We start from the raw sequence: 15,802 nt of genomic DNA on the forward strand, positions 1-15,802 counted from the left end.
TGTAGTGTATGGAGATGTCAAGTCACTATGTTGAATGCCTGAAACTAATATAATGTTGTATGTCAGCTATACTTAAATTTTTTTTTAATTCATAACTTTTGATAGAAAATATGTAAGAGAAAATAAAAATATGAAGATTAAAAAATTAGTTTCGGTAGCCTAAATGTTTTGGAAAGATTTTTATATACATTTCTAGTTACATTTAATTTTTTAAAATTATGTGTAATTTTTATTTTTAGTATGGACTTTTTTCCCCTCCCACTAAATTCTGGAGAATTAGTATAATTATTAATAATTGAGCATTGTTTACATCATTGAAAAATTATCAGTTTGGCTGATGGAAAATAGTCACTCCTCAGAATAAATATTTTAAAAGCTTCAGAATTCCAGAAGACATATTGTACAGTTGTAAAATAAGTTGAAACAATTTTTATATTCTGTGCATTGTTTTTTCAATTTGTCATTGCTGATTCGTAACAACAAATGTCTTGTGGCTTGCACCAAAACCACTCCATGTCTGGCTTCCTATTACTGCTTTATCTCTCAATATTTTTATTTAAGCTGGGAAGAAAGGCGAACTGCCTCTGGAAGAATCCAGTACCTAAACCACATAACAAGAACTACGCAGTGGGAACGCCCAACACGGTGAGAACATAAGAATCTCTTTCCAGAGTCTGTGCTATTCACCCTCCTGAAGTCACCCTCTGCTTATATGTCAGCTTTATCAGATTTCTTTCCTTTGTGTAAACTGCTCTAGATCAGTAGATCTTATAGCAGATGCCTTTATTATTTTTAATAAAGATTGCTTAGCAGGTTATTCTGTTATTGTAGCTCCATGGCCTGTGATGGTATTTAGTAAATATTTATTAAATGAGCTAAATGAATACATTAAATAAGTCATCTTACTCCTGCGACTCTTAAATTTTTTGAGTCCATTATTGAATGGCTGTAACAAAATATGTGTACAGGGATCACCATTTATTCAGTCACGTCAAGGGATGATTATAGTGTGTCCAGTAAGGTCTGTGACCAAGAGAAGAACCAGATGGTCTGAGACCACCTGAAGAGGCACTTGACTTAGAGTCGGGGGTAAGGGAATGGTAGAACTTGGAAAGGAAAACTCTGAAGGAGGAGAATCTCTGAACTAAAAATCCTGAAGCATGTGAAGATTTAGCCAAGTAAGGGGGAACATGATGAAAAGTCTTCAGGACAGTGGTAACAGCTATCATTGAATTTACTAAATTGTTGTATGCTTGGCTCTGTGCTATAACAATGAATAATGCAGAAAGGCCTTCCTGGAGCTTAATGTATAAAGACAGGGGGATGCAAGGTAATTTTTGAAAGCTTCAAGGAAAGCTCTTTAAGTAACTGAAAGTGAATAGGATAAGTGGCTGGATTTCCTTTTTTTACTTTTCAAAATAAGAAAAAAGTTTATTTGCCACCTGTACTTAGTGCTTGCTTTGCTCCCCCTACTGTTATTTTTCCCTCCCTGAACAGGAATGACCCCAGACATAGAACATCGAATGCTTCTCATTAGCTATCAGTTCAGTTCAGTTCAGTCGCTCAGTTGTGTCCGACTCTTTGCGACCCCATGAATCACAGCACGCCAGGCCTCCCTGTCCATCACCAACTCCCGGAGTTCACTCAAACTCACATCCATCAAGTTGGTGATGCCATCCAGCCATCTCATCCTCTGTCGTCCCCTTCTCCTCCTGCCCCCCAATCCCTCCCAGCATCAGGGTCTTTTCCAATGAGTCAACTGTTCACATGACGTGGCCAAAGTATTGGAGTTTCAGCTTCAGCATCAGTCCTTCCAATGAACACCCAGGACTGATGTCCTTTAGGATGGACTAGTTGGATCTCCTTGCAGTCCAAGGGACTCGAAAGAGTCTTCTCCAACACCACAGTTCAAAAGCATCAATTCTTCGGCGCTCAGCTTTCTTCACAGTTCAACTCTCACATCCATACATGACCACTGGAAAACTTTTATTTTATTGGGATTAAATTGCTTAACTCATTGAGTCACTCAGTCTTCTCTATTACACTGTGATTCTTGGATGAAAGCCTAGCTTATGTTGCCATTTAAAAAAATGCTTATTTGAGAGTTTATTTCTAGTATTAACCAGCCAAGGATTATATTGAAGTCAGAAGAATCTATTTTTATCATATCTCAGTGTAAATAAATGTGTGCTTGTGTCAGTGTTTTAGTGAAGTCCCCTTCTTCCTCATTTAACTGATAAAATTGACTTTAATTTTCACATGTATAAAGTTGATTGTAAATGTTAGTTTAAAAATTAACTCTTGATTATCCTCTTAATTTGGTTGACCTAGAAGAGACAGGAAGCTCTTTGAAGTGACAGACTATCTTCTTTCCTTTATTCATTCAGTATTTATTGAACTACTTCTCTTAAATGTATGCTGAGTACTGTTCCAGGTACGGGAATATATACGGTGGGTAACTAGGCAGACTCGGTTCTCTCAATAAATATTCTAGTAGGAGAAGATGGGCAGAAACAGGGTTGCAAATGAGGAAAATACCAGAATTAACTGCTCTGCTGAGGAAGAAAGGTGATGTACTATCAGATGCCTGGGTGAGTAGATCTGACGGTCAGGAACGACTTCTTAGAGGCAGCATTTAAGCTTAAACTGTGATTTGAATGACAAAAAAGAGTCTGGCCTAGAGAAAATAGGGGAAAAAATCATCCTAAATAGGAGGAAGGGCTGCTCTCTGGCACTGAAGGTAGAACAACCATGCAAGCTTGAGGAGGAGGAAGAGGGTTGGTGTGGCAGAGGCAGCATGGGAGAAGGATGGAAGTGCAAGTCTGAGGTGGCCTGTAGCTGAGCCAAGTAGGGCTTTGGGCGCTCATACACACATCTGCAAATGTATGTAGATTTCATAAAAAGTGTAATTAAGATCAATAAGGGCTTCCCTTATAGCTCAGATGGTAAAGAATCTGCCTACAGTGCAGGAGACCTGGGTTCGATTCCTGGGTCAGGAATATCCCCTGGAGGAGGAAGTGGCAACCCACTCCAGTTTTTTTGCCTGGAGAATCCCAAGGACAGAGAAGTCTAATGGGCTACAATACATGGGGTCGCAACGAGTCGGACACGGCTAAGTGACTAAACCACCACCACCAAAATGATTTTAATCTGTAATTGATAATCTGCTTATCACCTGGGTTTCTTTGGTGCTTTGAGACTTCTGGTTTGCTTTTATTTAGAGTTTCTTGAAGTTGTCATGTTTGTATTAATCATTCTGTTTTTTTGGAAGTGATCGTTACTGCAGTACACACATTGTCTATAAACTCTACTTGTGATATCTGAGTTGAGTAAGTTTTTATTTCCTTGTTACTTTTTGATAGACCGGCATCTGAATATTCTAGTCCCGGCAGACCTCTTAGCTGCTTTGTTGATGAGAACACTCCAATTAGTGGAACAAATGGTGCAACGTGTGGACAGTCTTCAGATCCCAGACTGGCAGAGAGAAGAGTCAGGTCACAACGACATAGAAATTACATGAGCAGGACACATTTACATACTCCTCCAGACCTACCGGAAGGCTATGGTATGACAACTACCAGAGGAAAAATAAAGTGTGTTTTACTGACTTAAGCTTGCTAAGAAAGCCAGAAAATCAGCCTTTAAAGTAGTTATTAATCTGGGTTTAGGAATTCTGCATGAAAATAAAAGTAAATGTAAACCCCCCCAACTCTGATAAGTCTCTGAAGTGATAGAAAACTAACAGGAGTCTGACTTTGGGTTAGTCATTTAACCTCAGCCTTTTTGCTCCATTACAGTGAAATGAGGTGAACAATACCTCTCCTTTTCACAAAGGTTTTGTGAGGAGTATATGAAACAGCGGGAGACTGCTTTGTACACAGGCACTGTAAAAAGTGGGATGCTGGTGTTCTTGATAATGGCAGTCTGAAGTCAGAACTATAATGTAATTTTCTAAACATACATATTTAGAAATAAATAGCATGTTTGTGATGGTATTTATGTATTATATTTGTACTGTCTATAGTTTGGGGTTATCTGAGTGATTGGGTTATTGTAAATGATTTAGTCACTTCTATGTTTGTGTAAAAATATAATCTTAGGTAATTTCCTAAATTTTAGAATTCCATGTGGGAGATAATATGAGTCTTCTTGTAGCTGAGGACAGAACTTCCTAAATTAATCTCATCTTGTGAACTCTTGTAGTATGAACTCAACTGGAGTCTCTTGTTAAAAACTTAACCAAGTTACTTACACCCTTGCCCTTTTCACAACCTCTAGTTAAACTATTGTGGGCTGGTCATGACACCTAGTGACCAACATTGGGAATTGCCTGATCTAACTTATTTTTACTCTAGAATATTTTTAAAACTTAAATGCATCATTCTGACTTTATAAAGTATTTTAACTCTTTAATTAAAAATTTTTTTTCCCATTAATTATGCTAGGCCATACAGGTTAACTTAAAGCACAGTGATTAGCACATGGAGCTTGGGAAACAGGCAGACCTGGGTTCAAATCCTGTCTTTGCTACATGTTATTAATAGTTGTTTGACTCTGGGTACATTATTTAACCTCTCTGAGCCTCCGGTTTTATCTTATATAAAAAGGGGGAAATATTAGTACCAACCATATAGATTTGTTGTAAGAAATAAATGAAATTTCATGAGAAGTTAAAATTAGTAAAATTTAGCAGTCATTATTAATGTTCAGACATTACAATCTAGTGTTGCCTGCCATTTCTCTTTGAGATTATAAGGCAAGCGGCTTGGAGTGTGGGTAGTCATACTTTGATATTTGTGTGATTTCAGTTAAAAAATTTTTTTGTACAACTGAAACATGGGAGTAAAAAGTGAGTTCCAAGGCTGAAATTATTGCAGCTGTCATGCAGAACCAGTTTTAAACATTTTTGCATTTATAATTTTAAAAGTTTAAAGTTTAAATTGGTTTTCATTACAAGTTTGTGAACAAATGTATACTAATAAGTATTAGTAATAATTTTATTGTTTCATATGTTGGAATTTTTCATTAGATATATATATATTTTTTTAAGTAGTTCTGTTGCTGAAAAGCATAAATAAGACCGAAAACCACCATTGAAGAAACCCCATTAGAGAAACCCTTGCACAGATTCCTTCTCTTTTCTGGCTTCCTCAGTCTCTTCCCAAAGGTTTTGACTTAATTTTACCTGTGACTTTTTTCTTTCCAGTAGGCACACTTGCCTTTAGTCTTTCTCTTTCTGACTTGATTATTTTTCCATCGTTGCCTATTTTTGACTATAGGGTATCTCTCTCGTATTTCATTGTTTTTGCTTTAGTCGGAGTCCAAGTGTAGACTTCAGAATACACTTCTCTCAGGGAAAGAAAAAAATACAAGTTTTTATATAAAATTATTTAAAAAGCATTCCCAGCCTGTTAACTCTCTGAAAGTTTCTACACATCCCCTGAGAATCTCCCCAGAGTTGGCTGGCCTCTTCCTTTGAGCCCTTCTGTTCCCCTTAGTCTCTACATTTAAGACAAACAAAAGATAATTTCATGTTTGTTTCATTTAATTATTGGTACTATGACAGTCTTGTTTTCTGTTTTCCATTGCAACATGTTTAATATTTGAGCCATATTTTAGATAGCTGGCCTGTGACCCTCAGCACCATTTATAAGATTGTTTCCAGGAGGAAATGTGTTCTGAGTTCAGAACAAGTAAGGCAATTCCTTTGTAATAAAATAGATTGGTAATTTGGAAATTTTACCTATTCATGTCCTAGTGTTTATAGCTGTTTTTGATTTGGACATTCTGAATGTTTTTATCATTAGTGTTTCTTAATTTTACAGAACAGAGGACAACACAACAAGGTCAGGTGTATTTCTTACATACACAGACTGGCGTGAGCACGTGGCATGATCCAAGAGTACCTAGGTAAGAACATGTTCTGAGTACCCTTCATACCATTGAATATCCATTTCACTGAGGATTTATTTGATTATTTAATCTTTAACTCCTTAAAATAGTAAAAGTTTGGCTCTTTCAGATCATCTTTTCAGTTTGACATTTAGTTGGAAGTTCTAACTTCTCTGCAAGCCTATCCCAGTGCCCTACCCACCGCCCCCCAACCAGTCCCTGGTTCCTCTCCCCCTCCCCCTTAAAAAAATCAAGGCAGACACATGAGTCTTTTAAGTGTTTGAAAAATGACTTGGGGAAAACATGGAAACGTTAACAAAAGCATTTTTCTTAAGGGTAGTAAATTGATATTTTTATTTCTGGTTAGGCTTTTTTTTTTTAAAGGTTTGTTTATTTTAGCTTTATGTAAGTATAATCAATCTTCAGGTTTTAAAGTAGAAGAGAAATAACCCAATTAAAATAAATTAAATTTATTTTAAATGCCAGAACTTGTATATTTGAACTGCAGGCATTGTTGAATGCCAACCCCAAAATGTCAGCTATCTTTTAACTTCAAGAAGATGACATGACACAAAATCAGTTCAGTAGTTGAACATAATTTCTAGTACATTTTAGTATCAAATAATGGATTTAAAGCCACTAGCTATTTGAATTATTTTCTAATGAACAGACGGAGGGTGCCAAGCAGTCCAGTTGAAGCTGCAAAAAAAAAAAAGGCTGAGTTCTAAATGAGTTTCTAAATCAACTTTGTAAGCTGCACATTTAATATATAAAATATCAGCTATTTTATATATTATTTTATATATTAAAGACAACATTCCTCTCTTTAAAAAGTCCTATGGAGAGTCAGATCTTTTTCTGCATAAAGTTTGTACTCAGAGCTCTGTCAAGAGTCATGTTTTTTAATTAAAAACAGATTTGACTAGCTGATTTTGGATGGCTTTGATACTCTATTTATTTATAAATAAAGCTATTATAATGAAAATGTTTTACCTTTTTTTTTTTTTTTGGCCTTACTTTGTGGCTTGTGGGATCTTAATTTCTCTACCAGGGATTGAATCTGTGCCCCAACAGTGAAAACTGCCTAATCGGCCAGGGAATTCCCAAAATGTTTTACTTGTGATAGAGCTTAATTAGAATCTTTTGAGAGTGGCAGCCAAGGAAATGTGTTATCATTAATGATTGTGTCAAGGTAGCCATTTCTGTGTGTTCATGCTATAAGCTATTGATTAAAAAAAAAATAGTGGAGAGGAAATTTTTGTTTTATTAATAAGCTCACTGAAAAAAATCCAAGTGCCTAATTTTTAGAAATAAGTGTTTTGTTACATAAGTTATTAAAAGAAGTGCTTTGGGTTTTGTTTATCAAGTTGAAGGTCAATATTGAACTTTTCTATAAAATTAAAGTCATTGTAAGGAAATGTTTAGAAGAAAAATGATTCTTAAAAAAACTAACTAGTTTATAGTAGTGTGAAAGTTGATCTTGAGTTGCCTGTTGAAAGAGTAGTGTGTTAAGCCGGCGTCAGAAGTTGGGATTGAGAGCGAGTCTGGCGCCGCAGTTGGCAATATGTTCTTATTCCTAAGGAAACACTGGCAGTTTTTCATTAATGAGTAAGGGGTTTCTATAAGGATTTAAGAATATTTCATATTGAGTATTGAATAATAACTTTAAGAAATAATGCTCTGGATTATGTGTTTTCTTTAGTCTCTATGCTCCAAAGTGTTATCTTAAACTATATATCTTTTGTTTGGGGAGTTCCTTTAATAAATACGTCTTTTGTATGGAGGATCTTTTATCGAAGCAGACTGTAAATATTTAGATTCTATTAAAATATTATTACTAGTCATTTATAAAATACTGTAACTCAGACACTTTTAAGACTAGCTTTATTTAAAGATACCCAGGAAACTTAGATTTACCTGAGAAATCGCATTTCAGAATGTTTTGTATTTCCCTTTAAAATAGTGATTAATGATGCTTGGTTGTTCACTCGGGCATACTGACTATGTAGTCTTGATACCATACCATCTTCCTTTAATCACGTCTCAGTTCCACGTAGTGTTTACAGTTTGCTGCTGCTTATCAATTCTTTAGAGTTCGTCCATGTATGACTGTAAATCTATAAAATTCTGAATAAAATGATATAAGGTCAAATGCTGCGTTATAGCAAAAGGATTATTCATTCTTTGATTGCAGTAATTACCTTTCATTTCTAAAAGTTCCATTAAAAAAAATCTATCTATTCATTCTTAATCTCTAAGTGATAGTTTGTTTCTGTAATTGTTCCCTTTTATTATTTTTTTCTAACATTGCATATCATAGCTATTCTTTCTGATCTCTGATAGTACTTGGGGATCTAATTCCTTGGTTTTGTTTCTACTGACTCTCAGTCACCATGAATTCCTTTCTGAATGAAGTGTTTGGTGATCTTTGATTGTGAGTTTGATTTTAATTGGTTGGAGTTCTGTGAACCTAAAGTGAGAATTGAGGAATTTTTCCTGGAATCACTTCATCTTGCCTTTGAGTTCTCAGTGGGGAAGTTCCAGATTTCCTTTTCTAACCTTGCTGCAGGCCTGAGGCTGAGTTTACCGGTTAATCACTGCTCTCTGGCAGCCCCCACTCTACCTGTCTGCCTCTCAGGTACCAGCTCCAGCTCAATTCACTTAAAAAAAAAAAAAAAATTGAGGAGGATTCTTGGAACTTTCCCCCTTGCCTCTTGAAGATTAGCAGTGTCTCAAAATAGTTTCTTCTTTCCAATATTTAGTTGTTCTGAAGCAGAAAAATCTCTGGGGCTTCTGTAAGCACAGGTCAGAAATCATTGTTCCAACAAATCTATGGGTGCCCATCATTGTATTTTCACTATGACCACGAAGACGTTATTTCAGGAAAACTGTTTTCTAGTTTAACTTTTAAAACATAATTTTGATGAGATTTGTCATAATTTTCGGCTATAGTTCAAATTTATATTAGATATGCTACTTTTATTTCATTCTTTCAGTTCAGTTCAGCCGCTCAGTCGTGTCCGACTTTGTGACCCCATGAATTGCAGCACGCCAGGCCTCCCTGTCCATCACCAACTCCCAGAGCTCACTCAAACTCAGTGCATCAAGTCGGTGATGCCATCCATCTCATCCTCTGTCGTCCCCTTTTCCTCCTGCCCCCAATCCCTCCCAGCATCAGTCTTTTCCAGTGAGTCAACTCTTTGCATGATGTGGCCAAAGTACTGGAGTTTCAGCTTTAGCATCATTCCTTCTAAAGAAATCCCAGGGCTGATCTCCTTCAGAATGGACTGGCTGGATCTCCTTGCCGTCCAAGGGACTTTCAAGAGTCTTCTCCAACACCACGGTTCAAAAGCATCAATTCTTCGGTGCTCAGCCTTCTTCACAGTCCAACTCTCACATCCATACATGACCACTGGAAAAACCATAGCCTTGACTAGACGGACCTTTGTTGGCAAAGTAATGTCTCTGCTTTTGAATATGCTGTCTAGGTTGGTCATAACTTTCCTTCCAAGGAGTAAGTGTCTTTTAATTTCATGGCTGCAGTCACCATATGCAGTGATTTTGGAGCCCCAAAAAATAAAGTCTGATACTGTTTCTACTGTTTCCCCATCTATTTCCCATGAAGTGATGGGACCAGATACCATGATCTTTGTTTTCTGAATGTTGAGCTTTAAGCCAACTTTTTCACTTTTCGTCTTTCACTTTCATCAAGAGGCTTTTTAGTTCCTCTTCACATGCAGGAGACATGGTTCAGTCCCTGGGTCAGGAAGATCCCCGGGAGGAGGAAATGGCAACCCACTCCAGTATTCTTGCCTGGAGAATTCCATGGACAGAGGAGCCTGATGGGCTACAGTCAATGGGATCACAGGGTCATACAAAACTGAGTGAGCATTCATGTGGTATAAGAACAGGGGTCTTTGCTCCATTAAAAATCTTTCGCTTCTTTTTACATAGCAGTAAATCTTAGAACATTCTTCCTAAGGTGTCTTAAACTGATTCTCCATTCACTAGCTTTATAGCTTTTAGAATTCAAAATGGAGCAGTTATCCTTTAAAACGTATGCTGTAGTTATTTTCAGGATCATAATTTTAATAACATGTCCAGTTTTGCTTTATTGAAGAGCTTAAAATTAATCATGGAATGAACATTTACACAGATTTTATGGCGTGGTAAAGAAATAATTGAAGGGAAATTTTAGAAAACATTTAATTCTTTATATCACTGACATTTGGAAAACAATGTTTTTTCAGACAAGTATTGAAGTACAGTTTATGTTGGCAAATGTTGTGATTGCTTTTAGATTAATTTAAAACCTGAATTACATTAAAACCCAGGAATGAACTCACTAAAAATGTAGGCCGTGTGATAAGTTTCTGAGCCATTTATGGATTGGGTTTTGAATAAGCAAGTTTGTTAAACCATTGGGAATTAAAGATTCCAGCTCAACGTCTCAAGTTTCTGAAACAATACATTTTCTCAGACTTCATGGAATTGTTCTGTGTCATTTACACTTGCTTGGCTCAGCAGGCCCAGCAGTGAGGTATTTTTTATTTTATATTTGTTTTTGCAGGGATCTTAGCAACATCAATTGTGAAGAGCTTGGTCCGTTGCCTCCTGGATGGGAGATCCGGAATACAGCAACAGGCAGAGTTTATTTCGTTGACCATAACAACAGAACAACACAGTTTACAGATCCTCGGCTCTCTGCTAACTTGCATTTAGTTTTAAAGTAAGTTTTTAAAATAATACATGTTAAGATATGAGTCTCAACAAAAGAAGACTGATGGATGCTTTTTGTAATAAATGTGATAGAATGGCTTCTCTCTTCAGTTAATTATTTCTGTTGAACATAATTTTATGGGTATACCAAATGTTACTCTCATGTTTGGATATTTTAATCCCAACTGTGCTTAAGTAGGAACCTGTCCTGAAATGTTGGGAAAAGGGTGTGTGTCAGAGGTTTGTCCCAGTACACCTGCAGAGACAGGCTGCTTTGTGGGGTAGGTGGAGTCCCTCTCCCCTCCACCCCACAAGTGCCCTAGAACTAGCTCTAGGAGAGTTGAATCCATCCCAGAGGACTTGCTGCTGTCAGTTTTGTCCTTCAGCTTGAATCCTTTTTTCCCATTTGCAGGACCGAAACAGTCTCTCTCACAAATCTTTGTGAATGGGCTTGATGTATCCTTTTTTTTAATTAAAGTATAGTTGATTTATAATACTGTGTCAGTTTCAGGTATATATCAGAGTGACCCAGTTATATGTATATATTTTTTCCAGATCATTTTCCATTATAGGTTATATAAGATATTGAATGTAGTTCCTTGTGTTCTGCAGTAAATCCTTGTTGCTTATCTGTTTTATGTATAGCAGTTTATATCTGTTAATCCCATACTGCTAATTTATCCCTCCCCACCCTCCCTTTCTCCTTTGGTAACCATAAATTTGTTTCCTATGTCTGTCAGTCTGGTTTTGTTTTGTGTATCAGATCAGATCAGTCGCTCAGTCGTGTCCGACTCTTTGCGACCCCATGAATTGCAGCACGCCAGGCCTCCCTGTCCATCACCAACTCCTGGAGTTCACTCAGGCTCACGTCCATCGAGTCAGTGATGCCATCCAGCCATCTCATCCTCTGTCGTCCCCTTCTCCTCCTGCCCCCAATCCCTCCCAGCATCAGAGTCTTTTCCAATGAGTCAACTCTTCGCATGAGGTGGCCAAAGGACTGGAGTTTCAGCTTTAGCATCGTTCCTTCCAAAGAAATCCCAGGGCTGATCTCCTTCAGAATGGACAGGTTGGAGCTCCTTGCAGTCCAAGGGACTCTCAGGAGTCTTCTCCAACACCACAGTTCAAAAGCATCAATTCTTCGGCGCTCAGCCTTCTTCACAGTCCAACTCTCACATCCATACATGACCACAGGAAAAACCATAGCCTTGACTAGACGGACCTTTGTTGGCAAAGTAATGTCTCTGCTTTTGAATATGCTATCTAGGTTGGTCATAACTTTGCTTCCAAGGAGTAAGCGTCTTTTAATTTCATGGCTGTAATCACCATCTGCAGTGATTTTGGAGCCCTGAAAAATAAAGTGTGACACTGTTTCCACTGTTTCCACATCTATTTCCCACGAAGTGATGGGACCGGATGCCATGATCTTTGTTTTCTGAATGTTGAGCTTTAAGCCAACTTTTTCACTCTTCGTCTTTCACTTTCATCAAGAGGCTCTTGAGTTCCTCTTCACTGTCTGCCATAAGGGTGGTGTCATCTGCATATCTGAGGTTATTGATATTTCTCCCGGCAATCTGGATTCCAGCTTGTGTTTCTTCCAGTCCAGTGTTTCTCATGATGTACTCTGCATATAAGTTAAATAAACAGGGTGACGATATACAGCCTTGACGAACTCCTTTTCCTATTTGGAACCAGTCTGTTGTTCCATGTCCAGTTCTAACTGTTGCTTCCTGACCTGCATACAGATTTCTCAAGAGGCAAATCAGGTGTTCTGGTATTCCCATCTCTTTCAGAATTTTCCACAGTTTATTGTGATCCACACACTCAAAGGCTTTGGCATAGTCAATAAAGCAGAAATAGATGTTTTTCTGGAACTCTCGTGCTTTTTCCATGATCCAGTGGATGTTGGCAATTTGATCTCTGGTTCCTCTGCCTTTTCTAAAACCAGCTTGAACATCAGGAAGTTCACGGTTCATGTATTGCTTAAGCCTGGCTTGGAGAATTTTGAGCATTACTTTACTAGCGTGTGAGATGAGTGCAATTGTGCGGTAGTTTGAGCATTCTTTGGTATTGCCTTTCTGCGTATAGATTCATGTATATTATTTTTTTAGATTCTATGTATAAGTGGTATCGTACATAATATTTGTCTTTCTCTCTGGCTTACTACACTTAGTATGATATTCTCAAGGTCCATCCATGTTGCTGCAAATGGCAATATTTCATTCTTTTTTATGACTGAGTAATATTTCATTGTGTGTGAGTGAGAGTGTGTATGCTTGGGTTGCTTCCATGTCTTGGCTCTTGTAAATAGTGCTGCTATGTACATTGGAGTGCATGTATCTTTTTGAATTTTCATGTTTTCCAGATACATGCCCAGGAGTGGGATTGCTAGATCATATGGTAGCTCCATTTTTAGTTTTTTTAGGACCCTTCATACTGTTTTCCATAGTAGCTACACCAGTTTACATTCCCACCAACAGTGTAGGAGGGTTTCCCTTTTCTTCCCACACTCTTCCAGCATTTATTATTTGTAGACTTTTTTGATGAACTGTTTTAAAATTGGCTTTGTTGAAATTTAATTGACACGCAGTAAGTTGTACATATTTTCTATGTACGGTTTGTTTTGACATATTATATACTGTGAGACTCTCACCTTAATGGAGGTAGTGAACGTATCCACTGCCCCGAGGGTTTCCTCCTGCCTCTCTCCAGCCTCTTGATGGTTCCTCCTCCACCCCTTCCCTAGTCTCCTGAGGCTGCCGTAACCAAGTACTGCACACGAGGTGGTTTAAAACAATAAGTTCATTCTCTGACGGTTCTGGAGACTGGAGTTCAGAGCCAGGCTGGCCCAGGCTTGGTTCCTTCTGGGATCTCTCAAGGAGGATCAGTTCCATGCTCTTCTCCTAGCTGCTGTTGGTTCCTGGAAACCTTGCTGTTCCTTGACTTGTGGGAACATTATTCCAGTCTGTTCCTTGTCCTCACCTGGCCTTCTGCGATCTGGTCTACCCACAAAACATCTGCCACCAAGTGTGGGAGTTTTTTCCTCAAACATTTCAATTCTCCCCATGTACGGACTTGAATTCAGTCTAATGCCACCCAGTTAGCATCAGGCCTCACAGGTGAAGGGCTCAGTTTCAACAAGGCCTCCCATATTTCTTGCCAACTGGCTATAAGTCGAGGTGTTCTCATGACTCTCGGGTTCAGCAGTTTGCTAGAATGGCTCACAGAACTCAGGGAAGTTATTTCCTTACTGTTACCAGTTTTTTTATAAAGGGTGTAACTCGGGAACAGCCAAATGGAAGAGAGGCATAGGGCAGGGGAGGGGCTGGGGGCTACATGGACCTTCCGTGTACTCTCCTGCAGGGTGCTTCATCCTCTGGGCACCTGCAGTGTGTTCTTCAACCCAGCTTTCTGAACACCAGCATTCAGGGGTTTTTATGGAGGCGTTATCGCATAGGAGTGATTGATCATTAACTCAGTCTCCAGTTCCTCTCCCCCCTCCCCAGAGGCTGGGGGGTGGCACTGAAAGTTCTAGGCTTCTTAGCAAGCCTTGGTCTTTCCTGCGACCAGGCCCCATCCTGCAGCTATGTAACAGTCACCTCACTGAAACAAAACATGCTCCAAAACCCAGGAACTTCTAAGGGACTTAGGAGCTTCCCTGTCTTGTACCACGGACAAAGACCAAATATTGGAACAGAGTACCCTTGTCACCTCTGTCACTCAGGAAATCTCAAGCATTTTAGGAGTTGTGTGTCAGTAACTGGGGACAAAGATCAAAGTATATTTCTTACTATGTTACAGCTTTTCCCCTATATTCTGGATCCAAATTTATCTCTCCTTAGAAGAATACCAATCTGCTGGGTTTAGGGCCACCCTCATCTAGTGTGACCTCATTTAAGTTGAGTACATCTGCAAAGACCCTGTGTCCAAATAAGGTCACAGTCAGGGGTGCTTATGCCTTCAACTTATTTATTTAGACACAGTTCAGTCCATACCTCATTTTTCAGCCAACCACCGATTTGCTTTCTATGATTCATACAGTATGTACTCTCTCTTATTTGATTTCTTTTACCCAGCCTAATTATTTGAGATTCATCTCTGTTGTTGCCTGTATAGTTCATTTGTTTTCATTCCATTGTGTGGATAGACCTCAATTTATGAATCTGTTTACCTGCTGATGAATATTTGGATTCAGTTTGGGGCTGTGACTAAACTGTTAGGAACATTTATGTGTAAGTCTTTCTGTGGACATACACTCTCACTTCTGTTTGATAAATAAACACCTAGGCTGCATCATATGACGGATTTGTGTTTAACTTTTGAAGAGACTGCCAGATTGCTTTCTGAAGTGCTTGTGCCATTTGACATTCCCACTAGCAGTGTGTGAGAGTTGTAGCTGCTCTTGCTAACACTTGGTATGATTAATCTTAATTTTAGACATTCTAATAGATGTGAAGTGGTATCTCATTAAGTTTTTTTTATTTTTTATTGAAGGATAATTGCTTTACAGAATTCTCATTAAGTTTTAATTTGCTTTTCTTTAGTAACTAATGATGTTGAACATCTTTTCATGGGCTTATTTCCATTTGTATATCTTCTTTGGTGAAATTTTTTGCCTCCTTTTAAAAAAAAAAACTGAGTTTTTTGAGTTTTGAGAATTCTTTAGATGGTTGAAATACACGTTTTATGTCAGCTGTAAGTTTTAGAAAGATTTTCTCCTAGACCGTGACTTGTCTCTTCATCTTTTTAACAGTGTCTTTTGAAGAGTGTAAAGGTTCTTTGAAATTTAAATGATGTTCATTTTATCCATTTGTTTTTCTATGGATTGTGCTTTGGCACCTAAGACTTTTGTCTTTAGGTTTTACATTGAAGTCTCTGACCCACTTTGAATTAAAGCTTTATATATATTTAACTTCGTATACCCAAGTTCTTTTTTGGGGATAGGATTAATACCATTGTTTAAAGAGTATTTTTAATATATTCTGTTTTGATTTATATATGCATGTGTATACAAAAAACACCTTTATTACAATGCTTATGAGAATAAATGATTTGTCATTTTCATCAAAGCTGCATTTTTTTGGATCGTTATGTGTTCTAGGTATAAATTTGGGCCTTTCCCTGTTGAATCATTATATGTAAAGTAAGTTTGAGTGATTTGTTAGAGAACTGAAAGTTATTTTTATTTTCTTAT

The 15,802-nt window shown here is 37.8% G+C and overlaps 1 protein-coding gene across 2 annotated transcripts in view; it reads left to right on the forward strand.

The window, feature by feature from the left end:
• SMURF2 (SMAD specific E3 ubiquitin protein ligase 2) overlaps positions 1–15,802 on the forward strand; it is a 116,673-nt gene that overhangs the window by 81,799 nt on the left and 19,072 nt on the right. For both annotated transcript variants that reach the window (XM_055575502.1, XM_055575501.1), the window contains exons 7-10: positions 562–645; positions 3,363–3,565; positions 5,826–5,910; positions 10,463–10,621. In XM_055575502.1, coding sequence (XP_055431477.1) covers positions 562–645; positions 3,363–3,565; positions 5,826–5,910; positions 10,463–10,621 — 531 coding nt within the window. The remainder of the gene's footprint in view (positions 1–561; positions 646–3,362; positions 3,566–5,825; positions 5,911–10,462; positions 10,622–15,802) is intronic.

Source organism: Bubalus kerabau, chromosome 4 (genome assembly GCF_029407905.1).
Source record: "Bubalus kerabau isolate K-KA32 ecotype Philippines breed swamp buffalo chromosome 4, PCC_UOA_SB_1v2, whole genome shotgun sequence".
In the NCBI taxonomy this organism is placed as follows: Eukaryota; Metazoa; Chordata; class Mammalia; order Artiodactyla; family Bovidae; genus Bubalus; species Bubalus kerabau.